Source organism: Heloderma suspectum, chromosome 2 (assembly GCF_057233095.1).
Source record: "Heloderma suspectum isolate Gila_16-S chromosome 2, 16-S_ref, whole genome shotgun sequence".
Classification (NCBI taxonomy): Eukaryota; Metazoa; Chordata; class Lepidosauria; order Squamata; family Helodermatidae; genus Heloderma; species Heloderma suspectum.
The window spans coordinates 242,393,177-242,420,565 of NC_139459.1; the positions used below are offsets into that span (position 1 = coordinate 242,393,177).

At 42.8% G+C, this 27,389-nt stretch overlaps 1 protein-coding gene across 1 annotated transcript in view; it reads right to left on the reverse strand.

The window, feature by feature from the left end:
- Nucleotides 1-27,083, reverse strand: part of LOC146354317 (rho GTPase-activating protein 7-like) — a 113,460-nt gene extending 86,377 nt beyond the window's left edge. The window contains exon 1 of the mRNA XM_084838627.1: nt 26,791-27,083. Coding sequence (XP_084694753.1) covers nt 26,791-26,905 — 115 coding nt within the window. The 5' untranslated portion in view covers nt 26,906-27,083. The remainder of the gene's footprint in view (nt 1-26,790) is intronic.
- Nucleotides 27,084-27,389: the final 306 nt, after the last annotated feature.

The window sequence follows — 27,389 nt, forward strand, 5'->3', positions numbered from 1 at the left end:
GTTCGTACTTTGCATGCCCAACTTGTTATCTACAGTTCGTGTTGAAACGTTCATTGGCCCATTAAACATCAATCAACATAGCTTCTAAAATATCCCTCAAGAGTATTCTAAGTCACACGTACTTGTGTGTGCTCAGTGGTGCATTAATTACAATCCACGCCTGGATTTCTTCTTATTCCGAACTAGGAAGTTGAGATATAGGTCCTCATTCATAGAAGTTATCTAGTTTTTCGAAGACACTGGGAACTCTTTGCTAGTATTTTCTTCCAAAGCTGTTGCTTGAGGCCATCATGTGGTTACATTGGTAAGCATCCTGTTTCATTGCCTGCTGTTTCCTGTTTCTGTAATCTGTTTCATTGACAAGTGATTAAGCAAACCACCTTTACCTGCTGGGGTGTCTGTCTGGGAGCAGTAACTCCATCCAACTGGGGGCTCTAAGGAGCATGGCCCAGCAAGTGAATTAGGGCACAATCCTATGCAAGTTCAGACAGAGAGAAGCCCTACAACTCCCAGCATGCCCCAGCCAGCAATGCTGGCTGGGGCATGCTAGGAGTTGTAGGGCTTTTCTCTGTCTGAACTTGCATAGGATTGTGCACTTAACCTACATAAGCCCAAGGCAGTGGCCAAGGGCCTGAGGCACATTTATAGTTATTATAACTAGTCATTTTCATTTGAGTAAAGCTAACTAATTATCTTAGATTTGACTATGTTGATTTAATTATAGTGTTTGGATGTGAGATTAATGGGTTTGTGTAATTTAGTTTAATTGTTGGTCATGTGTTTTATTTTGTGAAAATCTGAAAACAGGTAAGCAGTCCTGGAGATTGCAACCTTTGGCTCACTCCAAAGCAGTGTAAGATCATCAGCTGTTTTCATTTTGGCTTCTGGGGTAGATTCTTATAAAATATGTATCCTCACAAGCAATTACTTTGAATTTTTAGGCACTGATATTCTAGCCACATCTGTGTCAAACAGATTAGCCCTAAGATTGTAAATTCTTCTCTTGAATTGTAGAATCCTAGGGAAATGCAACAGATAGGGGATTCCTGCTTTGCCAAAAAGGATCTTTATTAATTGCTAAAACAGTTCAGCAAAATTACCAACTAAATGAACCAGAAAACAAACTTGAGAATTTGGCTGTATTGTTGAAACCACTTGAAAAAAGAATGGAAACTATAAATAAATAAAACTAGAAGTGGCATAGGTCTGAGAAACCTTAATGCGTGGGGCAGTTATCTACTAGCTGCAATTTAGTATTGCAGCCCTCCAAATTAGCTTTGGCTATTCTTCCTTGTAAGGACAGTGTTCCCTCCTGGGATTCAAGGAGTGTAACAATTCAGCATCTAAGCTATTTCCTTGGCATGTGCAAGAGCAAAATAGTTCTCTTTGAAATAGAGAGTTTGCAGGGTAGAGGTTTTGTAAAGAGATATTATTTAATATTTAAAATGCCAGGACATCCCTACTCTAATTCTTAGAGAAAAAAAATTATATAAATATGGCTTGTTTCTATGATACTCTGAAGAAACTATTGTCAAACCTTTTAGGGAACTTGCTTGAAGAAAGTTAGAATCAAAATATATGTATAGGGAGAGAGTGGTTCTTCAGCTAATTTAATCAACTGTGATATTCCAACTGTTAATCCAACTTTTTGTGTCCTTCAGAGACAGTTACAGGGTCTATTTCAGGATAAGCCATGACTGAGAAATATTTAGCTTCAGTAATTGATGGAGCCTTTTGAAGAAAAGATTTGTACTTCTTATGCAGCCCTTCCACATGATGAGCAAAAGTCTGTTTCACATAGGGCAATATCCCATTGCTAGCATAACAGGAAGCTAGCGGATCCTGAAGCAATCAAAAACAATATAAATGATAATTATAAGACAATTAAGATTTCAAAGTTAGTTTTATTTTAACCAATGTTTATATTTATCTAGTTTCAGTGCCCTGTGTTAACCAGTAAGTATAGCCTAAAGTGAATACATTTCTGGATCAGTTGGGGGAATACTTTCTTGATACCCCGTGCAGATTGCAGGAGATTTTAATGCCAAATTGATAGAGACAGAAGAGAATTTCTAAGTGAGGTGGATACAAGAATCACAGTGAAAATTGGGGTGATTAGAAATTCAAGGGTCCCCAAAATTACAAGGCCAGAGAGGCTGTGATGGCTCTGTTGGGTTAAGCTAACCTTGGTATATTGAATGGTTGTACAGGAGGGAATGAGGAGGGACAATTCACTTTTTTATTTTTATTTTACAAATAAAGAAGTAAATGTGGTAGATAATATGGCTGTTTCCCCAACTTAGGCTGCACAACTGGAAGAGTTTCATAAAATCATAGAGTTGAAAGGGATCTTGGAGATCATCTAGTCCAGCTCCCTTCTCAATACAGGCTCTGCAATGCAGGATGCAGTTCAGCATCCCTAACAGATGGCCATCCAGCCGCTGCTTAAATACTTCCAGTGAAGGAGGACCCACCATTTCTGGGAGCAGTATATTCATCTGTCGAACAGCCCTTACTATGAGGTAGGAATGAGACAGTAGAGACTGGGGATGGTAGAACAGAGTGCAATCAGTTCAGACTTCTACATGGGATCAGGGTGCCAAATTTTAAATGTCCCCCTACACCTAAAAAATCCTGCAGGTAGAAAACTGGTGTGCAGGGAGGGGCTTGGGAAAACACTTCTCTCCCTGATGTGCTAGTTTTCTGTCTGTAGGCTTTGTTTGTTCCGAGTGCAAGAGCAATAAAAAAAATTACATCCCTCACTTGCTGTCTGAAGCAGTGCAGTTTCTCCCTCTACTCCAAGATTTCACCTCCTCATTCTGTTGCATATGTAATATAAACCTCAGAGAACAACCTAGGCCAAACTCGGCCAAAATTCAAACTGCAAAAGTCCTTCATTTTTGCTACACACACAAAATGATCTCAGACTCTATTCCACAAGTAGATTGCTTTTTCTTCTAACTATTCACTCCCATTGAGGAAATATCAACCTGTCAGCCCTATTTACATGTATATTCCTTAGAAGAGCCTTCATGTCAGCCAGAACCTTTAGGCTAATTGGCTATGTGTAAAACATTATGGCGGATAATTCTAGGGATGTCAGAGAATTCCGCCACGGATCTCGGTGAGGCCGAATGCCAGTGCATTCGGCCCCCCGAAATCTGTGGCGGAACGGCCTGCCACCCCCCCCGCCCCCATGCGGATCCCCTCCGGGACAAGACTTACCTGGGGCAGATCTTCTGGGCGGCAGCAGCTCCAGCAGCGGCTCCAGAGAAGGCTTTCCAGGCTTGTGGGGAAAAAAAAAAAAGACGTGATAGGCTACGTAAAGATTTACGTAGCCTATCATGGCTAGGTTTAAAAAAAAAGACAAAAAAGACGTGATAGGCTACGTAAATCTTTACGTAGCCTATCATGGTTGGGGGTGGGTTTAAAAAACAAACGCGTACGCAAATGACGGCGGCTATGGCCGCCGCCATTTGCGTTCCTTCTTTTTACCGTCTTAATCTACGTAAATATTTACGTAGACTATGACGGCGAAAATCAAGGGGAACGTAAATAGCGTAGCGGGCGCTATTTGCGTCCCTTTTTCATTCACCGTTTTAGCCTACGTAAATCTTTACGTAGGCTAAAACGGGGAATCAAAAGGGGACGCAAATGGCGCCCGCTACGCTATTTGCGTTCCCCTTGATTTTCGCCGTCATAGTCTACGTAAATATTTACGTAGATTAAGACGGTAAAAGGAAGGAACGCAAATGGTGGCGGCTGTAGCTGACGCCATCTGAGTACGCATTGTTGTTTTTTTTTACCCAGAGCCCTCCGCGGCCGGAAATCTGGCTGCGGACGGCTCTGGCTTGGCCGGGCCGGGCCTGGCCGGCTGCTCCGCGGAGCTGCTGCAGACCACAGCCGGCCGTTCGAGGATTCTGGGGGGAGGAACGGAGCGCCTCCCCCCCCGGCCAGGATTCCGGGGGGAGGGACGGAATGCCTCCCCCCCACCATCAACATAATCCACGAAAGGTAAGTCACTTTCATACATCCCTAGATAATTCAAAGTGAGGATCAAAAGAAAAGGACAGTAGGCTGGTTTGCACGATCAAGCATTCCACTGTGGCTTATTAAAGCCACAATAGGCTGTGGTGCATGCAGGTGGCCATTTTGAATATTCAAGCTGCAACCACAACTTGTTGTGTTGTCCGAATCCAGCAAGGGTGGGTTCTTGGTATGGTTAACAAACCACCCACAATCCTAAAACAGCCCATGGTGTCTAGGTGGTTTGTTAACCATGCCAACAACCCACCCTCGCCATGTTTGGATGACACAACAGGCTGCAGTCGTGGTTTGAGTATTCAAAAGTCCACCATGGCTTAAAGAAGCGATGGTGGGCTGCGGTGATCATGCAAACCCTGTCAGTGACTAGTTTATGGGAGAACTATCCTCCAAATACCACCAATCCTCTTTCAAAGGTGGTGATACCCCACCCCCAATGTTAACTAAACCTCAACCATCTGGAACTCCTGCATCCCACTCAATGCTATTCCATGTATGACTATTTATCTTTACTGAAAAAATCCTTATTTTAGGGTATACCCACTCACAATTCTTTGGAATTAATGAACTAATTGTCTGGGTAACACCAAAACTCAGTTCTCACTTAGGCCTGTTAGCTTAGTCTTAAATATGTCACACACATTGCCACTGAAGTTTAGAAAAAATTGAATCTATTGATTCAGCTTATTTTATTCATTTGTGTACAAGTATCCTGCAAACAATGCCAAGGGCTAAATTAAGGATCCTATTATTACTTGCATCCCAATTCTTCAAGCAGTAAGAACTCTAGGGGTGAAGTGCTACCCAGAACTGAGTTCCTTAGGAATGAAGTCACTGAAGACTTACTGACATTTTGTATTATTTGCATGTATTTATCAATATATAGGATGAACATAGATGGCGGCTTTCAACTTAAACACCCAAACAGGCCCCCCAAATCTCCCAGAGCTCCAGCTAAGCACTTTGACCCTCAGCCTGTGTTTGTCTTCCAGCTTCAGAAACTACAGTCCATCTTAACACATTCTACTACTGGGGAGGAGGGATGGAAGCTAAGCCTTGATTTCAAAATGGTTCTCTCCTTCCATAAGAGTCCATCTTACAATCAAGAATCACAAGGAAAGGATCCCAAAAACACATCCAGTCCAACCCCAGTCCCACAACCTGTAATTGTAAGTAACCTTCTGGAAGGAAGGTGGAAGCAATATATGTTTGCACTGAGTGGTTCTTGTTTTGTCTTGACAGCTACTGTAGTATAGTGGACAGGATGTTAGAATTGGGAACCCAAGTTCAAATCCAAACCCGCCTCAACCATGAAACTTACTCAGCGGCCTTGGCCAAGTCACCATCCCTCATCCACCTTAGCTTGTAAAAACAGCCACCTAGCAAGATCCTAATTAACTTTAGAATACATTTATTTTTCAGCAGAAGCCATGTGAAGTTAAGAGGTGGCCAAGTTATTTAGTAGTGAAGCTCCATGCAAGAAGGAATTTACAGTAGAAAGGCATTAGGCGCTTACTATTCCCAGGGGGCATTTTCCCCATTATAAATAGATTTCAGCTTGAAAGTTATTTGGGGGATATGTTCTAAGCCATGGAAACACAGCTGGGCGGCTTTCTCAAGAGAGAACAGCAAGCCCCAAGTGCTCTATGAAAAAAGAGTTTGTTTGCAGTAACAGAACTTAACATAAACATAAACGTGTACTCTTCCACTTTCCACTACTTCGAACCAACTGAAATGTACCTTGAATCCATTCATTTACTGTGATTACCATAAGGCAGGGTGGACCACTTGTGGCCCTCCAGGTGTTGGACTACAGTCCCCATAATCGCTATTGGCCATGCTGGCTGGGGATAATGGGAAGTAGAATCTAATGACATCTGATGGGACCAGAGTCTAGTGACACAGATTCCCCACCCCTGCATTAAGGCAGTACCTGACCAGACTCTTGGGACTTGACAAAGTATTGTTAATAGCCTGGGATATTCTGGTGCTCTGTGGGAGCTAACTGTTAAGACTCTTGCTGTTGATAGCTGGATCTCATCTTTCTTAAGTTTTCTGAATGGGCAAAAGTAGACACACACACGCTGCAAGAACACTAATGAAACTGCAGCTACATTGGTTTAATAAGGTAAGGAGACGCCTGCCTACATTTATTTTTCTTTTGGTGCAGCTTCCCAGTCTGGTATAAAGCTTTCATTTGCAAAGTGAGACGACAATTAAATTTAGTAGCAGTTTCTCCACCAAGGAAGCTATAATCCCAGCTCCTTCCTTTCAGGAACAGCCCCTACTACTGCTTTGCTGCCCCCTCCTGGGATACGCGCAGCACCGTTGACATCTGTGAACCGTTTCGCTGACACGCCGGGGTGCAGTGGTAGCGGATCGCGCCGGGATGAAGACCCGGGACTTTTTTTGGAGCCAGGTCTCAGCCGGGTCTCTCCCACTCCCAGCCTACCGCTGTGGGGCAGGCAGCTGGAACACCCTGAGAGGCTGTTGTGAGCGGGGCGGGCGCTGCTGCTGCTACAGCAGCTACTCTCCCCAAAGCAGCAGGACAGCATGGCATACCCACAGCATGGGGCAGGAAGTACGGCGAATTCCCCCCTCCCCTGGCCTGAGAGGCCACCTGGGCAAGGCAGCCCCGCCTGGCAAAGGGTTAATTTGCCCTCTCCTGCAGCCCGCCTCCTCTCGCTCCCAGAGGGAGGGATGGAGGAGCTGCTGCCGGGCCTGCGCCTGAGACTGCGCCTTCGTCGCCCCGCTGCGTCTCAGGAGGCCGGAGCACGTGGGCCAGGCTAAGTTGCTTGCTGGAGACGCTGGTCGTGATCATCCTCCCCGTACCCCCAGCCAGAGCAGCGGGGCAACCAGCACGCAGGCGCCATGACGCGCTGGAGCACGCTGGCCGTCGGACTCAAGATAGGTCAGCTCAGTCAGTTTATTGGGTGGGTGGCAGCCAAAAAAGGCAGCGGGTTGGGTTGGGGCATGGGGGGACAGAGAGAGGAAGGCGGAAGTCTATATGAGTAAAAAATAAATGAAATTTGTAAAATTAAATTAAAAGGATAAGAAATACCTGGGAATTAACCCCACTGAAATCTATATGCTTCCGGGAAGACACGTACGTGGACATTGGGAGCCCCGACACAGCAGCCGCCTCGCCTGCCTCCGCGCAGCTCTGGGCAGGGGCCGCAGAACTTCTCTCACCCAGCCTTTCCCAACCTTGCCCTCCAGATGTGTTAGACTGCAAATCCTATCATCCCCCCTCCCAACCAGCATAGCCAGTATGCTGCCTGGAGCCAAGGGGAGTTGTTGTTCAGCAAATCTGGAGGGCGCCAGGTTGGGGAAGGGCGGCTGCAGCCTGCTGCATTTTTTCTTGGCTGTAGTGCACATTGCCAGCAACCGATGGCCTTTAAATACATTTGTTAAGAAAAGCAGCTTTTCTCTTGTTCTCCCCCCCCCACACACGCATTTCCTCCATATATTTGCTTTGCGCTTACTTGAGAGTAAGTCCCCATACCTGAGAGTAAGCCCCATGGCCATGAGGCTTTATTCTATCCATATGATAGGAAAGGAAAGGTTCCTCCTATGCATGCACCGGGTCATTGCTGACCCCTAGAGGGATGCCGCTTGCGCTGGCGTTTTCATGGCAGACTGTAGCGGGGTGGTTTGCCATTGCCTTCCCCAATCATGGCTACCTTTCCCCCAGCAAGCTGGGTACTCATTTACCGACCTCGGAAGGATGGAGGGCTGAGTAGACCTGAGCCAGCTACCCAAGACCTGGCTTCCTCTGGGATCAAACTCGGGTCGTGGGGAGAGTTTTGGTTGCAATACTGCTGCCTACCACTCTGCTCCACATGAGGCTCCATATATTTTATCTGAGGTAGAAAAAAATATGTCTTCACTGTTGTCTATATATGATGTATTATTTATTTAATTAATTGATTGGATGTATTGTCTACCTCATCCCAAAGGCTCAGGGCTGGTGACAATATGCCAAACAAATCTACTTTATCTTTCCCTGCTGCTGGTCACCAAAGGACAGTTTGAGTAAAACACGTCTTCAGCTGCTTCCAGAAGATGCACAGAGTTTGGCGTTTACAATATATGTGGTACTTTACAGAGAATCATAAGCAAAAAAGTCAGGTCTCTGCCCTTAGAAGCTTACAATCTAAATTTAAAATTAATTTCTAAACTAAGGTTACATAGCTGTTTGAAACTTAATTTTTGATTATACAAGCTATTATTATCATCATCATTACGTTCTCCTTTTTCTTCACACTATTTAGATATAATGTGCCTTTAGGAAGTAAGGGTGTGGAGCTGTGACTGGCCTAGACCCTTGTCCTCCTCTTGAACATATGCTCCCATTGTTTTGTACCTCTTATTAAAAAACACACATAAAGCTGATTTACATACTGTTAACTGAGGTTTGTTTATGGTGGGGGGCCTCATTACTGCATCATCCTTAAAACTCCTGATGTTTAAACTTGTTCTTGGCAGTTCTCCAAACTATACCCCAGTACCAGCAGCCAGAGCCAGCTAGACCACCATCCTATCCCACTCCCACAATCCTAGGGCAGCAAAAGAGAACAGGGCCACACCAGCTCCCTCGGTTAGTGTGTTTAGGATTGGTGCCTTTTTGTGCTTTACAATGGGGTGGGGGTGGAGAAATGTTATGGAAAAGTTTCTTTCACATCTTGATGAACATGCAAAAGAGGGAGGCAGATGGATGGTGCAAATGAGAAGCAAGATGATGTCTTGTTCAGCTATTGAATTATTAATATTCATTGTAAGAGTTGGTTTGTGCCAGTTTTTAGGCTTTATCACACAGTCCTATGCATGTTTACTCAGAAGTCAGTCCCGCTATGTTCAATTGCCAACTGGGCTTTCTCCCAGGTAAGTGTGCATAAGACTGCAGCCTTAGCTGCCTTCCCAAGATCTCTGTAAATTTAATTCGAAATAAACACACATTGGATTGCACTGTTAATTCTTGAATATTAATTTCTACACTAAGTGGAATTGCCAAATGCAACCCACTGTGTCAGCTACCATTTTTGGTACAAGGCTGGCATGTATCTGGGCAAACAAACCCCCGTGGAGGGGAAACAGAAAAAAATCAGTTGCTGGGAGGGGAGAAAGAAGGGGTGTGTGTGTGTGTGTGTGTGTGTGTGTATGTATGTGTTTCAATCCAGCTGGGTGTGTTGACGTTTCTGTTGCGGGATGGGAGAGATATAATGAAGGAGCTTACGAAAGGCTAATGGGTAATGTTGGGGTGCTAAGGGAGTGTGCAAGGGGGCTGTTTAAATGAGACGGGATCTGTCCATGAGGGCTGAGTTGAGAGGGTGAATCTTCCATAGAGTATCATATTTTGAAAACCTAAAATGTTTGTGTTTTGAGTGGGTGAAAAAGATTAACACCCCTGCATTTTTTCTCACTATAAGGAAGGCTGAGCACAGAAGAATTGATGCTTTGGAACTGTGGTGCTGGAGAAGACTCTTACTGCAAGGAGGTCAAATCAGTCAATCCTAAAGGAAATCAACCTTGACTGCTCATTGGAAGGACAGATACTGAAGCTGAAGCTCAAATATTTTGGCCACCTAATGTGAAGAGAAAACTCCCTGGAAAAGACCCTGATGCTGGGAAAGACTGAAGGCAAAAGGAGAAGGGGACGGCAGAGGATGAGATGGCTAGATAGCATCACTGATGCAATGAATATGAACTTGAGCACACTCCAGGAGGGAGCAGAGGACAGGAAGGCCTGGTGTGCTATGGTCCATGGGGTCATGAAGAGTCGGACACGACTGAACAACAACATCATTTTTTCTCAGACATCCAATTGAAATACCCCTGCCTTACTCTCAGCCACGCTGTTTTTGGATCCAAGTTGAAGGCTGTATATCTTACAAGGTTGTGCAATCTTAGAAGGAGGCATGGCTGTGAGGGGGCGTGGTTGGGACTGTCACGAAGGGACCCTGCACTTCTGGATTTGCCACTACACTACTGTTGACAGGTAACATAAAACAAACCTTTGTGCATTCTTCCCCCTCCCGACCCCCATCCCGGCCCCAAAAGTGGTCCAGCAAGATCTAAAACCAATGGAGCTGCACACACAAATATAAACAAAACTGAGGATCCTCAATTTCTCCAGAAGCAGGAAGATCCTCAATTTCTCCAGAAGCAGGTTTTACAGTAACACCTTTCAAGAACTTCTGTAGTCATAATTTGAAATCCTAAGACAGTAAAAGCTTCTCTTGGCATACAGATAGTCAAAAATCAAATATTTTTCAAAAGTATGACTGCAAAAATCTAGGAGGTCTTCCTGCTATTAGATAGCTTTGAACTGCAATATTATTTAAATCCAGGTTTTTGCTTGTAGCAATGGAAATCAAACAAGTGTCAAATCCTTATCTTCATATCTTTAACATATCTACAGTCATGATTCCATCCTGTACATTATGAATGGCTCCTTTTCTTACAGTACAGTCATATGAATGTCTCCTCAGAGGTAAGTCCCATTGTATTCTTTCTTCCTGGAAAGAGTGCATAGGATTGGAACTTATGTTGTCATTGTAAAATTTACATAACATTGAAATGAGTGTCTCATTTTTTGTCTATGTTGAATAAATACATTATAAGACACCACAGACCTAGTACCACTATCACACACCCCAATAATTTTGCCTGCTGCTATCAAACCATGGGTCAAGAGATATAAGGATTGTGAGAGAAAGCAGTAAAAACAAAATAATTTCAGGGAATAGAAGTAATAACCACTATCCAAACCACTATCATCACTCTGAAGACCAGTTGATGCACAGAGACTTAACACAGCCTAATCCACACTGAACAACAGAAGAATTTCATTTGGTAAAATGACAGATTCTCTGTGGCAAACTGACATTCATATAATTCAATGTATTAATGAAAAAATGTGCACCTTCCAAATTCTGTAGTGCTAAATAAAATAAGTCAACAACCATAGTTCCCTCCTTCCCATAGACACACATCACCTGTAGTTTCACTAACAAAAGATGTGCCACTAAAGGAGTCTCCAGCAGTACATCTGACTCCATTAACCCATTCCTGTCCAAACTCTCAATCGTATATCAATATACAACCTAGCAAATCTTCCTCTTGTATTCACATTCTTTCACCAGTACATTCACACAACCATGCTGTCACTTCATTAAAAGGAGATGAGTTCACAAGCACTAAGCAGTTTTTAAAGAAGCTACTATGCATACGTAGGTTTTCCTATATCCCAACCGTTCAAATTAAACTAAGAAAGCACAACAATAGGGAGACATTGAGTTCTGCCAGCACACCAGCTCCCCCTTGGTTCCTTTTGCAACATATCCCCTCTATTCCGTCAGGAAAGGCAAGCAACCAGATTATGTATTTTTTACCATTTTCAATATTGCAGATTAGATATCATTACCAGCTAGTGCTAGTTGGCAGTACATTCAGCTACAGCATTCGTTGAAGTCTGCATACAGGCCATCAGCGATGAGTGCTTCAGTGCTTCCTACACTGTTGCAGGAATTTATTGGTTTTTTTTTTACAGAAACCTAACCCTACAATAGCTCCCTCTTGGTCTTTTGGAATGTAGTAAAGTAGATGTTCAGACTGTCAGAGAGGAATGGAATCAGGAATTGGAATGCTCTATACAGTCTATGCAGCTTAACCAATGCCTTAGCTTCCATATATACTATTTCTGTAAATTTAAAATGGAGGCTGATTCAACAAAAAATGATGTTTCATGCATACTGGACACCACAGAGGCTTGTTACAAAGAAGCAGGTAGCTCTGCCAGATGCCGGGGATGCAATGAAGACAATGCTTTGTTGAGGCATATGATGTGGGCATGTCCTGTAGTGGCTTCTGTTTGGTTGGAAGTCATTGCTTGTATACATTTTGTTTTTGAAAAATCAGTGATAATAGTGGACAGCAACAGTGGATACTGAACACCCTTAAGTTGCAAACAGAATGATACTTCAAGTTTGGAAGGATAAACACCCACCACTGATCATGCAGCGACCTGAATATCTTCCTGCTCTTGCTACATTTTAACATTACCTCCTACAGTGGTCAGTTTCGTACAGATGCTTATTTAGATATGTGGTCGGCTTATATTAATGTATATATTTGAAAAGAAGTGTTAAATCTCCCCCCTCTTTTCTCCCCTCTACGCTTTTGTGTGTGTGTGTTTTATTGTTGTTATTGTTGTGTTTGCAAATAAGTTTTGCTTTGTTTTTAAAGGCAAATGTCAGCTGGGGTTTGTTCAGTGCTACCTTCCCTACTGGGCAGTAAAAACTAAGTGCCAGCTCTAGGATGGTTCTTCATCCAAGCACTGCTGCAACTTTCCCTGCAGCAGGGACTAATGAAGGTCACTCCTAGAATTAATTTTCTCACTAGGCCATAGTACAAAGCCATCTCTTGAGTGCGCTCTTCAACCTCTACAGCTTCTCTTCTTCAGATTGCAATACTCTCTCCCTCACTGAAATTCTCTCTCCCTCCCTGACTGAAACAGAGAACTGCATGGAAGCCCCATTTTAATTCCACACTAGAGCTCTTCAGTGCTTCTGAGGCATTAAAATTCCACAAGTCAGCTGGAAGCAGAATTAAAACGGGGGTCCCACACAGCACAAAACATTGCATTCTCATCCAGCCAAGGTCCTTCATGCATGATTCTGACAGAATATTGGGAACTGATTTTTAGATACAAGATCAGCATGAATATGTACTAGGAGATCCTGTTCCTATGAGACAAACTCAGATCAAACAGGAATTCATTTGATATACTGACATGGAAAGACTCCTGAACAGCTCCCTGTTAAATGTCTACTTTTGAAACAAGCTGGTTCATATGGCACGTTGCAGTTGGTGTTGTAGGCATTTTTAAATTTTGTACTGGACAAGAAATGTATGTGCAGTCTGTATTAAGAACAAAAATAGCAAAGAATGTTAGGAATGGAAAAAATATGTAGGAATTGTTTAAACTTACCCATCCTTCTAAGTTTACAGTGGAAAATGAAATGCAGTTGTATATGTGAAACCGTGCTATGATTGTGTTGTAGAAACACTACTTGTCACCTTGTTAGTCTAACCATAGACGTTCATCTCAAAGCCCCACTATTTGCTATTACTCATTTATTTTCCAAAACAGTGCTTCCACCCCACCCAGTAATGACAGAAGGCATAACATATGGCAGTGGTCACTGCCATCATTAATGTTGTGTGTATTATACCCAAATGACTGGCATAAGAAGCAGTCTGACCCAAACATTTTGACTGTTTATAAAAAGACAGAATACACATTTGATTCTTACTAGAGCCAGATGCACTTCCAGGGACTAAGCTTACTTGTTTGGAAATACAGAAGTGTACCTTAAATTATCTTGCTCAGTGAGTGTGCCAGCTAGTCCTAACCATCTCACATCCCTTTGCCAGAAGTTGGCAATGGATACTTTGCCATGTCTCCTAGCTGTTAACATTGGCCCATCAGTTCTATATCGTAGTTCCAAGGAAGTAGTGGAGATTTAACAGATGTTTATTACATTTTTTAAAAAAGTGCAGTACGGCATACGTGACTCTCCTCCTTTTATCTTCACAGTGACTCTGTGAGATAGTTTAGGCTGAGAGGATGTGACTTTCCCCAAACCCACCAGTGAGCTTCATTGCTGAGTTTTATCTTGGGTCTCCTCCTCAGGCCTTGTCAGACACACTAAAAGACAGTGCTGTGGCATCTCCCTCTACCACTGTTCTTCAAGGACAAGACCAGTGAATGACAGTCCCCTCTTAGCTAGAGTCTGTAGCACCTAAAGGTGCTACTGTTAAAAACAGGAGTCATGACTTTAATATGTAGGCCATTTATTCTCCTATTAGTCTTTAGACCACTCTCTGAACCCTTAACCCAGAAGTGATCAGAGATCCATACATTCTGGTTGAACAGCCTATCTTGTTTGCCAACCATCTGGACTTTCCTTTAGCTGCTCTGCTTCTTGTCCTTTCATTTCTGGCACTGAGCATTACCAAAACCACCTCAGTCTCATGCTGCAGCTGCTGACGTTGCCTGTGATCTTAAGGTTGGTCATATAAAAACATGACAGGTGCAGCTTCATTTCCCTCACAATGCCCTAATGATAGAAGCAGCTCTTTGGTGCTACTGATGTAGGGATAGTGTCAGGAGAACTAATGCTCAGAACAAGTTCAGGCTGGTGAGGGATGCTAAGAGCAATTTAAAAAAATGATTTTTTTAGGTATGTTCAAAGCAAAAGGAAATAAATGGTAGGACCACTGCTCAGCAAGGATGGTGAAATGTTAACAGGTGGCAGAAAGAAGATAGAAATGCTCAACTTCTATTTTTCCTCCATCGTCTTCCATAAGGGGAAGTGTGTGCAACCTCACATAAGTAGCGTTAACTGATTAGAGGTTAGGATTGCAGTTCAAGATTAGCAAGGAGTTGGTCAGCAATATTTTAAATGACTTCAAGTCGTCAGGACCTGATGAATTCCATCCTAGGGAACTAAAGGAGCTTGCTGATGGTGCTTTCAGCCTGTTATCTTTCAGAAATCCTGGAGAACAGGTAAGATGCCCCAAGACAGGAGATGGGGAAAAGGAAAATCTAGGAAACTACAGACTGGTTTATGTGGGATTGCACAAAATTTCTAACTGCTAATACCAGGGAAGATATTAGAACAGATTATAAAAGAGTCAGTTAGTAAGCATCTTGAGAATAACACAGTGATGAGTAGGAGCCAACATGGATTTGTCAAGTATAAATCTTGCCAGGCTAATCTTGTCTCTTTTTGATCAGGTTACTAGTTCAGTGATTGTGGGAATGCTGTAGATATAATTTATCTTGATTTCAGCTAAACGTTTAACAAAATCCCCCATGATATGTTGGTTAGCAAACTGGTTAAATGTAGGATAGATGATAATACTGTCAGATGGTTTCAGAACTAGTTGGAAAGCCATATTTGAAGAGTGCTCCTAAATGGTTCCTCATCAACCTGGACGGACCAGGGTCCTGCAGGGCTCTGCCCTGGGCCTTGTAATGATCAACATTTTTTTTTAAATCAGTGACAGATTGGGATGGAAGGAATCCTGATCTCTTTTGCAGATCACACAAAATGGAGAGTGACAGCTAACACCTCAGAAAGGAGTACAATTGAAAATGACCTTAATAGAATGGGAAACTGGGCTGAAATGAACAAAATGAAATTCAACAAAGACAAATGCTAAATTTTGCATTTATGGGGGCTGGCAGGGGGAATCAACTCAGGTACAGCTTGGGGGATACCTGTCCTGGTTGGCAGTAATACATGTGAAAATAATTTCAGTACTGTTGTTGTTGTTCAGTCGTGTCCGACTCTTCGTGAGCCCATGGACCATAGCACGCCAGGCCTTCCTGTCCTGCGCTCTCTCCCGGAGCGTACTCAAGCTCATATTCATTGCATCGGTGATGCTATCTAGCCATCTCATCCTCTGCCGTCCCCTTCTCCTTTTGCCTTCAGTCTTTCCCAGCATCAGGGTCTTTTCCAGAGAGTTTTCTCTTCGCATTAGGTGGCCAAAATACTGGAGCTTCAGCTTCAGTATCGGTCCTTCCAATGAGCACTCAGGGTTGATTTCCTTTAGGATTGACTGATTTGACCTCCTTGCAGTCCAGGGGACTCGTAAGAGTCTTCTCCAGCACCACAGTTCGAAAGCATCAATTCTTCGGCGCTCAGCCTTCCTTATAGTCCAGCTCTCACAGCCATACATTACTACTGGGAAAACCATAGCTTTGATTAGATGGACCTTTGTCGGCAAGGTGATGTCTCTGCTTCTTACTATGCTGTCTAGGTTGGCCATAGCTTTCCTCCCAAGATGCAAGCGTCTTTTAATTTCATGGCTACAGTCACCGTCTGTGGTGATCTTGGAGCCCAAGAAAGTAAAATCTGTCACTGCTTCCATTTCTTCCCCTTCTATATGCCAGGAAGTGATGGGGCCAGATGCCATGATCTTCGTTTTTTTAATGTTGAGTTTCAAACCAGCTTTTGCACTCTCCACTTTCACCCTCAACAAGAGGCTCTTTAGATCCTCTTCGCTTTCTGCCATTAGGGTGGTATCGTCGGCATATTGGAGGTTGTTGATAATTCTCCCAGCAATCTTAATTCCAACCTCTGATTCATCCAACCCAGCATTTCTCATGATGTACTCTGCATATAAGTTAAATAAGCAGGGTGACAATATGCAGCCTTGTCGTACTCCTTTCCCAATTTTGAACCACTCGGTTGTTCCATGTCTGGTTCTTACTGTTGCTTCTTGACCTACAGGTTTCTCAGGAGACAGGTAAGGTGGTCTGGTACTCCCATCACTTTAAGAATTTGCCACAGTTTGTTGTGATCCACACAATCAAAGGCTTTAGCATAGTCAATGAAGCAGAAATAGATGTTTTTCTGGAATTCTCTTGCTTTCTCCATGATCCAGCGAATGTTGGCGATTTGATCTCTAGTTCCTCTGCCTCTTCGAAACCCAGCTTGTACTTCCGGTAGTTCTCGGTTCGCATACTGCTGAAGCCTAGCTTGTAGGATTTTGAGCATCACCTTGCTGGCATGTGAAATGAGCGCAATTGTGCGGTAATTTGAACACTCTTTGGCGTTGCCCTTCTTTGGAATTGGAATGTAAACTGACCTTTTCCAGTCTTGCGGCCATTGTTGAGTGTTCCAAATTTGTTGGCAGATTGAATGCAGCACTTTAACAGCATCATGTTTTAGGATTTTAAATAGCTCAGCTGGAATACTGTCATCTCCGCTAGCTTTGTTGTTACTAATGCTTCCTAAGGCCCACTTGACTTCACTCTCGAGGATGTCCGGCTCAAGTTCAGTGACCGCACTATCATGGCTATCAGGGACATTCAGATCTTTCCTGTATAGTTCTTCTGTGTATTCTTTCCACCTCTTCTTAATCTCATCTGCTTCTGTTAGGTCCCTGCCTTCTTTGCCCTTTATCATGCCCGTCTTTGCACAAAACGTTCCCTTGAGATCTCCGATTTTCTTGAAGAGATCTCTAGTCTTTCCCATTCTGTTGTTTTCCTCGATTTCTTTGCATTGTTCATTTAAGAAGGCCTTCTTGTCTCTCCTTGCTATTCTCTGGAACTCTGCATTCACTTGGATATATCTTCCCCTTTCTCCCTTGCTTTTTGCTTCCCTTCTTTCCTCAGCTACTTGTAAAGCCTCATCAGACAGCCACTTGGCTTTTTTGCATTTCTTTTTCTTTGGGATGGATTTCGTTGCTGCCTCCTGAAAAATGTTACGGACCTCCGTCCATAGTTCTTCAGGCACCCTGTCTATCAGGTCTAATCCCTGAAATCTATTCCTCACCTCCACTGTATATTCATAAGGGATATGATTTAGGTCATACCTGAATGGTTTAGTGGTTTTCCTTACGTTCTTCAATTTAAGCCAAAATTTTGCAAGAAGCAGCTCATGATCTGAGCCACAGTCAGCTCCAGGTCTTGTTTTGACTGACTGTATGGAGCTTCTCCATCTTTGGCTGCAAAGGACATAATCTGATTTCGATATTGACCATCTGGTGATGTCCATGTGTAGAGTCGTCTCTTGTGCTGTTGGGAAAGAGTGTTTGCTATGATCAGCGTGTTCTCTTGGCAAAACTCTATTAGCCTTTGTCCTGCTTCATTTTGTACACCAAGGCCATGCCTGCCTGTTATCCCGGTGATTTCTTGACTTCCTACTTTAGCATTCCAATCCCCTATGATGAAGAGGACATCTTTTTTTGGTGTTAGTTCTAGAAGGTGTTGTAGGTCTTCATAGAACCGATCAACCTCAGCTTCTTCGGCATCAGTAGTTGGGGCATTGACTTGAATTACTGTGATGTTGAATGGTTTGCCTTGGATTCGTTCTGAGATCATTCTATCATTTTTAAGATTGTACCCCAGTACTGCTTTTCCCACCCTTTTTTTGACTATGAGTGCTACTCCATTTCCTCTAAGGGATTCTTGCCCACAATAGTAGATATGATGGTCACCTGAATTAAATTCGCCCATGTCTGTCCATTTTAGTTCGCTGATTCCCAAGATGTCGATGTTCAATCTTGCCATCTCATGTTTGACCACCTAATTGATCTGACATTCCAGGTTCCTAAACAATATTGTTCTTTACAGCATCGGATTTTCTTTTCACCACTAGACACATCCGCAGCTGAGTGTCCTTTCGGCTTTGGCCCAGCCGCTTCAATCTTTCTGGCGCTACTTGGAAATACCCTCTGCTCTTCCCCAGTAGTATATTGGACACCTTCCGACCTGAGGGGCTCATCTTCCGGCGTCACATCTTTTAGCCCTGTAATACGTTCCATGGGGTTTTCTTGGCAAGAATACTGGAGTGGGTTGCCATTTCCTTCTCCAGTGGACCACATTTTGTCAGAACTCTCCGCCATGACCTGTCCATCTTGGGTGGCCCTGCACGGCATAGCTTATGGCTTCACTGAGTTATGCAAGCCCCTTCGCCACAACAAGGCAGTGATCCATGAAGGGGCTCAGTACTGTAGCCAGTCACAAGATGAACAAAACAAAACTTTTATGACACCATTGCCCTTACTCATTCATGCAAGCTTATGAGGGGTCCAGATGTCTTCTATTCATAACCGTCCCATGTTTCTTACTGCTTCTTCCATCTTTTTCCATAACGCAGAAAATCCATTAAGGAGAAAAAGACAAAACAGCTGCACCATGCCTTCTGACTGCTAGCACTAGGAGCCCTCTGTCTGGAAACACCCTGAGTCAGATGTGGCTGCAAAAAAGGCTAATGCCATTTTAGGCTTCATTAAATCATAGTTTCCAAGTCACTGGAAGTAATAGTTCCACTTCATTTTGTACTTCTCAGACTTCATCTGGAGTATTGAATACAATTATGGGTGATGCGCTTTAATAATGGTATAGAGAAACTGGAATAGGTTCATTAACAAAGATGGAAAACAAATACTATGAGGAACGGTTGAAGGAACTGATTATGTTTAGCCTGGAAAAGAGAAGGGAGCTGGCTGCTCAAGAGCCCCCTAAAATACTATTTACTACCACAGTGTGTCCCCTTGGACCAATGAGCAGCCAACTATATACATTATACACGTTACACTGAAGGTCTAAAAGCTGGTGAATGTAGACATTCACGGTAAAGGACAATCTCAGACAAAGTCTGCAAATGTCCAAAAACCCTGAGCCAAAAATACTGTCAACATTTACCAGTGTAATGAAAGAAAGGACGGAAGAAAAGAATACTTATATCCTCCCTTATATGGGTCTTACTGATAAGATCTGCACCAGCTTAGCTTGACCAACTCTGCAGCATCAGAAGCTCCCTGACTATTAAGCAGACTCCACCAGTGTAGCTCTGAGTTTTCAGACATTCACAACATTTTTCTAGAATTGCTAGCATTCACATGTGAACGCTGACATACTCAAGACTTCGCATGCAACTATAAGAACAGAAGAAGATACGTGTGGGACTAGACCAAAGGTCCATCTAGACCAAAGGTCCATCTAGTCTAGTTCACACAGTGGCCAACCAACTGCCTGTGAGAAACCTTTAAGACCAAAATTTTAATCAAATGGTGAACAGGCACAGTATAGCTCTGATAGATTGTTTCCTAAAACAAGAAGGAGCTCTCCTGTTTCTTTACACCACTTCTTCAGGAAGGAGGCTCATCCCTTATATGAACTCTTACATTTCCAAAGCAGGATAAATACCAGCTGTAGGACAGCTGTACAAATCTCTTTTCCTTCCCAGCTGAAATTAACACAAGATGATTGTACCAGAGGACTAGATCATTCAATGAGCAAACCATAAAGTTCCTTTAAAAGAAAAATATTTATAAAGCCAATTCAAGTAACTTGGTCATTTGTTACTGTCACTGACATTAAAGTTTTTATTTATCTTATGCACAGAATGTTTTAGCTTAACTCCAAAAATACTCTAACTTCTCCCACCAGCTGAAGAAAAATGGTTATTTCATCTAAGATTAATCGCAGCTGTTGGGGAAGAGGCTACCTATATACTGCACCCCCTCAGAAGAGTCAGGGTCCCTCTCCCCTTTTCAGAGGAAAAAACTGCCATCTGGAATCTGAAGCATTGTGCCAACTTTGCTCTACTTTAAACGCCAAACCCATTTCGACCAAGAGAAATTGTCTGTGCTTTGCATTTTTCCACATCCCATTTTTTTGCATCATATTAATTAATTATATTATTTGAATACAAGAAAAGTGCTCCTCAGCTGGGGCTGGGGTAGTCAGTGGTCTACCATTTTCCCACTGCTGTGGATATAGTGCCAGCAGGTAAACCTACCAAAAGGTAGAACTATTCAGTAATGTTAGGTTTTGCCCTTCTATTTACATCCTAATTCTAGCTTTGCATTTTATTAAGGGAAAGACTGCAGTACATTATATTAAGGACTGATAAAAATGCCTTTAATTGTGGTGAAGGGACAGCTAGCATATTTCAAGAGATGCATTGCAGCGCCTTGTAGGATCCTTATCAGTGGTAGCACCCAGTTCCAAGAGGAAAAGGTAGGTGTTGCTCTCACTGCAGCAATGGCCCCTCCATGTGTAGTGGTTTTCCCCACCCTCCCCATAGGTGGGAATGGCAATCTTTCACTTCTATGAGAGAAATTAAATGGGTGCACTTGGGAGTGGGGGCTAAACCTATTACTTGCCCCTAATGACCTCACCTATTGAGAAAGTAGACCTTGCCCTACCTGCCTATCCTTGAAATTGGTCATGTTAGAATGTGACAGAACATTGGGAACTGGCTTTTATATCAACCTATTATGTTCGAAGTGTTGGTATGTCTGTGTGTGTGTGTGTGGGGGGGGTCAGTTTGGCTAGTGGGAGAGATGAGAGAAAAACAGAGAACCTTCTATTGTTGTTGTTGTTCAGTTGTTAAGTCGTGTCCGATTCTTCTTGACCCCATGGACCACAGCACGGCAGGCCTTCCTGTCCTCCGCTCTCTCCCGGAGTGTGCTCAAGTTCATATTCATTGCATCGGTGATGCTATCAGAAGCTTCTATAACAGCTACCAAAACCATTCAGAAAGCAAAGCAACCATTTTTGGCCAAGAATGGATATTGTTAGACACTGATGTCTCTTGCAAGACATGGAACAACAGAGAAAAAGTGTGCATGCTGCAATTTCCTCCCTCTAATTAGCATATCCTGAGGGTGAAGGAACACTGAACACATTAAAAAGAGCAGACTTTGACAAATCCACTCACCAGGGTAATTCTGGCAACAGGCAGGCCCTCCTTGCTCGGCCCAGTGAATGAAGCAACAATGAGGCTTTTAAATTGTACAATTGGTTGTGATGATTAGCTCAGGCTCAAAAAGGTGTGGAGGGTGACTAGTTCAGCTTCCTCTCTGTAGGAAACAAAAACCAAGACTCCCTCCTCTACCCTCACTTGGCCTTTGTCAAGGGACCAGCTGAAGGCTGGATCCAGCTCATGGGCCATACATTCCTCACTAATGCTGTAAGACAGCTTTCCCCAACCTGGTGCCTTCCAGACGTTTTGGACTTCAACTCCCATCAGTCCTAGCTAGCATGGCCAATGGTCAGCAATGCTGGGAGCTGTAGTGCAAAACATCTAGAAGGCACCAGGGTTGGGGAAGGCTGCTGTAGGAGAACGTTCAGTTATCTATACTAACCAATTGAAGCAAGCTTAAAAACAAGGCTGGAAATATAGAGTGTGGAGCTATATCTTCTCTTTTAGTCTGCAAACCTTACAGTTGCTGAGAAATGTTAGAACTAAAAGCATTTTTCCTAAATGAAAGGGACTAAATATAAAGTAAAGAATACAAAATAGAGAATGAGAGAGAAACTCAGAAGCTGCTTACGTCTCTCTTTACGTCCTGCTTCAGGCTAACATTTTAAAAGCTAAAACTTCCTTGAAAGATTGTTTGTATTTGTAATTAAAAGCTAAATGTTGCTTTTTGCTGGCTAAGAAGAGCCTGTGTCACACAGATTCTTAATACGTTTTACAAGTTGAATCTATGCAGAATTACTCCGAAGTCAGCACCATTGAGTTCAGTGAAGCTTACTTCAAAGTATATATACATAGGATTGCACTCTTCAAGTCGAAGTACCTAGTTGGGAACAGTTCAAAGTCAGGCAGTGTTTTCAGCAGTTAGCTTAACATCTGTTCTGAATAAATTGGTGGAAAGCAATGAAGATAAAATTAGCAAGCATATAGAAGGAGAAGTCTAGCTGAAGAAGAATCAACATGACACCCGCAAAGGTAAATCCTGTCCCTCTAACCTTTTAGAATGACAGCAACCATGTAGATGGGGTGATGTGGTAGACATTGTTTACTTCAGGAGGAGGCAACATGTGGTCCATGGCCCACATGTACACACATCCCCTCCCGCAGTGAAGTCCTTGCTGAGCCCAGAACCACTTTTTTTTTTTAAAAAAAGGCCAAGTTAGTGCTATCGAGCACTGAACAGGCCAAATATAGCTTGTTTTGAAGCTACCTTTAACCCACATAGCAGCCATATCCCCTACGGAGCGCTATGCAGGTCAAATTAACTTCAAAGGAAGCTAAATTTGGCCCATTATTGCTCCGTAGTGCTAATGCGGCCATTCTCTTTATAAAAATAAACAAGTTGAGCAGTCCACAGTGCCTAATAGAGTGCAGCTCATGGGGAGGTCCAGGGGGGTGAAAATGGCTTCCAGACCCTCTGAAGTTGCCCACCCTGGTTTACTTGGAGTTTCAAAAGGCTTGTGACAAAGTCACTCACCAAATACACCAGATCAGAGTGGCTGGGTGACCAGTCAGATGGGCGATTAATAAATTTAATAAATAAATCAAACAGCAGTTATGGGATAAGAGAAGATGTTCTCTTATGGTTCTGAAACTGGTCAAAAGCAGAGAGTAGAATAAATTGACAGTTCTTCCAATGCTGGAATGTAAACACTGGAGTTCTTCAAGGATCTGTATCGGGACTTACAAGCTAAAAAGTATAACTCCAGATCATTTATGAATAAGTGAGCAGTGAGGTGGCCAAGCTTGATAAAAACACCACATTTAGGGTGTTTAAAATAAAAAGGGATAGTGAAGAACTCCAAAAGGATCTGTCTGGAGAAAAGGGCATTAAAATAGAACATGTAGTTCGATGTAAGCAGTGACTGACAAGGAGAGGGATCTTGGAGTTGTGGTGGATAGCTCAATGAAAACATCGACTCTGAAAAAGGCAAATTCCATGTTGGGGATTATTAGGAAAGTAATTGAGAAATAGAACTGCCACTATCATAATGGCTTTATATAAATATATGGTGCAACTGTATACAGTTCCCGTTACTACAGACACTGTAGAGCTGAAAAGCTGCATTAAAGAGCAACCAAAATGATCCAGAAAGGGGCCTGAGGAAAGGTTACAACGTTTGGGTCTCTTTAGCTTAGAAAAAAGGTGTGTAAAGGGGAAGATGACAGAGGTGCACAAAAGGTGGGGGTCCAAAGGTTGGAGAAAGGGAGAAAGAAGGGAAGGAAAACATTTAGAAAAAACAGCTGAGAAGTAAGAACATAAGAAGAGCCCTGCTGGATCAGACCAAGGGTCCATCTAGTCCAGCATTCTGTTCACACAAGCAGGACAAGTGGGGAACCCACAAGCAGGACATGAGCGCAACAGCACCCTCCCACCCATGTCCCCCAGCAACTGTTGTAGGCTCACTGCCTCTGGTACTGGAGGTAGCACATAGCCACCAAGACTAGTAGCCATTGATAGCCTTTTCCTCCTGGAATTTGTCCAACCCCCTTTTAATGTCATCCAAATTGGTAGCCATCACTACATCCTATGGAAGCAAATTCCATAGTTTAACTATGTACTGTGTGAAGAAGTACTTTCGTTTATCTATCCTGAAGCTCCCACCAAGCAGCTTCAAGGGATGACCCCGGGTTCTAGTATTTTGAGAGAGGGAGAAAAATGTCTCCCTATCCACATTCTCCACACCATGCATAATTTTTTAAGAGGTGGTACCCAAGCATAGTCTACCATTACGGACACATTTCCATATGTCCCCTTAACATTTGGTAGACATCTTTCTAGATATTAATGATGTATGCACACCTCAGGTAAAGTGGCGTCATAAGTATAATATGTTATCACTTCCCTAGATTGATATGAAACTATATGCTCTTACAGCTCCTGCGTACTCCATCTCCACACACACACACACACACACACACACTTCTATCCCTTTCCGCACCAGCTCATAATCTGCACAGCACTGTCCAACACACTTTCCTACTTCTTAGAAGAACCTTGGAACCAACTCAGACCTGCTGAGTCCAGATTCCTGCCATGACCACTTCCCATATTTATTTCCATCCATCCTTACTCATGGGTGCGAGCTGATATTCAGATATTTCTTAAGGCAGAAGGATGTATTGAATGGGGTTTCCTCCAAGACATTTCTAGAGGACTGCCTATTGAAATAGGTGGGACTTGGAGACATTCTTAAGTTTGTGTGTGTGTGTGTTGGTGTGTGTGTGTGTGCATGCATATGTATATGTATGCATGTTTCATACATGGAGGGCTTTGTGCATGTGCAAGTGAGAGAGAGAGCATCTATGGGTATTGATCCCGAGAGAGTAAAAGGGGGTGGGAGAATGAGTTGGCTAGTGGGGGATGCAAGAGGGGTTTTATTATGTTAGGAAAAACTGAACTTGGCACTTTCACATTTTTAACACATAAGCCACACTTCCCATGGCAACCATTTTGTCATGGTGCCCACAATAGTTTCTCAAATTGTCAAATGGGCCCCCAAAGGTTGCCTATCTCTGGATTAGGGCAGGAAAAACTTGGCCCCTACTGACCAGAGTCAAAAGGGCTCACAGCAAAAAAATGCTATACCTCGGAAGGGGGAAGTTGTCCCCCTTTTCCATTTTTATTGTTAACATTTTAAATACCTGAAAAAGTGGCTCAAAGCCTTTGGGATGGTGTGAGATATCAACAGAATAAAGAAAAAGTAAAAATTAATGAATGTGTAATATGGTGGAAGGGGAGAGATAGGGCAATGGGACAGTGTCTTGGAGAAATAGCTGAGTGGTAAAAAAAAAAAAAAAAAGTAGTCCCAGGATTTAACTCTAGGGAGCTAGAGAATCAGCTCATGGCTCATCTTGCAGGTCTTAACCCCAAATTAAGGATTTTTGACTTGTTCCCACACTTTCTCCATCAAAATCCCAACTGATTTCACTTTTAGTATCATTCCATCATCTCTATCCCACTTTACAGAGGGGGACCCAGAACTGAGAGTAACTGGCTTGCCCAGGGCCACACACAGGATTTCACGGTGAAGGGGGAGGTCTGTATCCTATTTATTTATTACTATTTATTTATTTATTACATTTCTATACTGCCCAATAGCCAAAATAGATATACTAGTACATCTTCTCAGCCCTTTCATTTCGATGACCCCTGCTCTGTCTTCCTAGGACTCTTAACAGGCTTGTGAGCCCTGTCCTGGCTAAGAACATAAGAACACTGGCCATTACCTTGACAGATATAAAATAAGCAGACCTATCAGTAAACTGTTAGTATCACAGGTTTCAAGTAAGTACTCTTGTTCCTTTAACCAATTCCAAGTCTCAAGTAGTTCAAAATTTACAGTCATCTTAAACATCAGAACAGATGCCCTGAACACCTCTGTTACTTGATACTCCTGTCTTCCACCATGCTTAAAAAGTGTTAGCCAGCTATCACTATTTTTGATAGCATCTCCCACAGATGAATTAAGACTAAACACCTAGAATAGAAACCATTCAAAGTAAATGTTTCTACCACATAATTGTGTTTCTGCATCTCAGCACAGCTTAAAAAGGACCAAGTGTTAGCTTTTATTATATTAGGAAAAACTGAACTTGGCACTTTCACATTTTTAACACATAACTTTAATTCTTACTTTTAAGAAAAACTATGATTCTCCTAGGACCACACATGGTTAATTGCTACACAATATTAAGCCCTCAAGCCTAAGAAGAAGAGTGCCCTCTAACAACAGTTGCATCCTATGAAAAGGGTTGCATTTAGAACACATCTCTCAAATGTTTATTTGGTATTACCAGATTTCCCCACTGAGTGTCAGAGTATCAACATGTCTGTCTGAAAACAATCACATAACGATTTAAGATTAACACTGGTTTTCTATACACTCTGCTTGGCATTAAAAAAGCAAACGATTTTACTACTACAACACACTTAAGACATGTACAACAATTTCATTCCAAATGTTTTGGATTAATTCTAGGGCTTCACAGAACAGCTGTTTGTGGTCTCCAGGTCTGAGAGTTGTACGTAAAAAGATGGGGCTAGTTGGACATTTCGCAATCCAGTGTTTCACACAGAATACCAAATTTCAACATCAACTTTATTACATATTTGCTTGCCACACTGAAGCATTAAAATCTGCCTGTCGTTATGTATCGAGACTGGTTTGCGTCAGTGATTTTGAAAGCAGTAACCACATCAAGCAGCTTTTGATACTTGGAGGACACGTTGAGAACCAATATCCTGCATTGCCTGCTCAGTAGTACCAAGGTGTTTCCCAGAAACCACTACCTCAGGTAAAATGACATATATGGCAATACAACACTGATAAATACCTACTCTCTTTGGTATGGAAAGCGTGTGTGCAGCCAATAAATGCTACTAAGCTGTGAAGGAAAGCAGTGCTCTCTTTGCAATGGTAAAATTACAAGTGAAAGAAATCAGATAACTGACCTGATAAACGCTTTTCTCGTGCACTTTTCCAAATGACATCCCATGCTTTTGTGGTAGAGACCCTGATATGCTCACTGAAAGATCTTCTTAAGTGAGACTTCCCTGGATATGCCATTCTTGCTGTGCAATCCACAGAGGCGCAGTTAGCCCGTTAAGATCCAACAGCATGAGCAAATGTCTACCATGGTTGACAATGCAGTCCTGCCAGCTTTCTCCTTTTAGAACAGACAGAGGGGGAAAAAGTTGCTCTGTAAGAAAGTCTGCATGTAATTTGTTAACACCCCTCAGAGGCCAGGATGGAAGGGGGGGGGGAATTGGGAGGAGGAAGAAACTCCTTCCAAACAATCTGGGGTCAGGCTGAAAAGGAAATAGCAGCCCAATAGAGCCCCCCCCATCCCCGCCTCAGAGCACAGTTCTGCATCTCAGCTGCCACATTTTATAAACATGCTCATTGCTCTGCTGTGCAAATAAAAGAGTTAGGCAACCACTTAATAACATGTCAGGCCGTTCTCTGTACCACTTCCAAGCTTCTCCAATTTATCAGCATGTGAAACAAGCTTCCTCATTTTCCAATTCTCTTACTGCTCCATTTTCTCTTA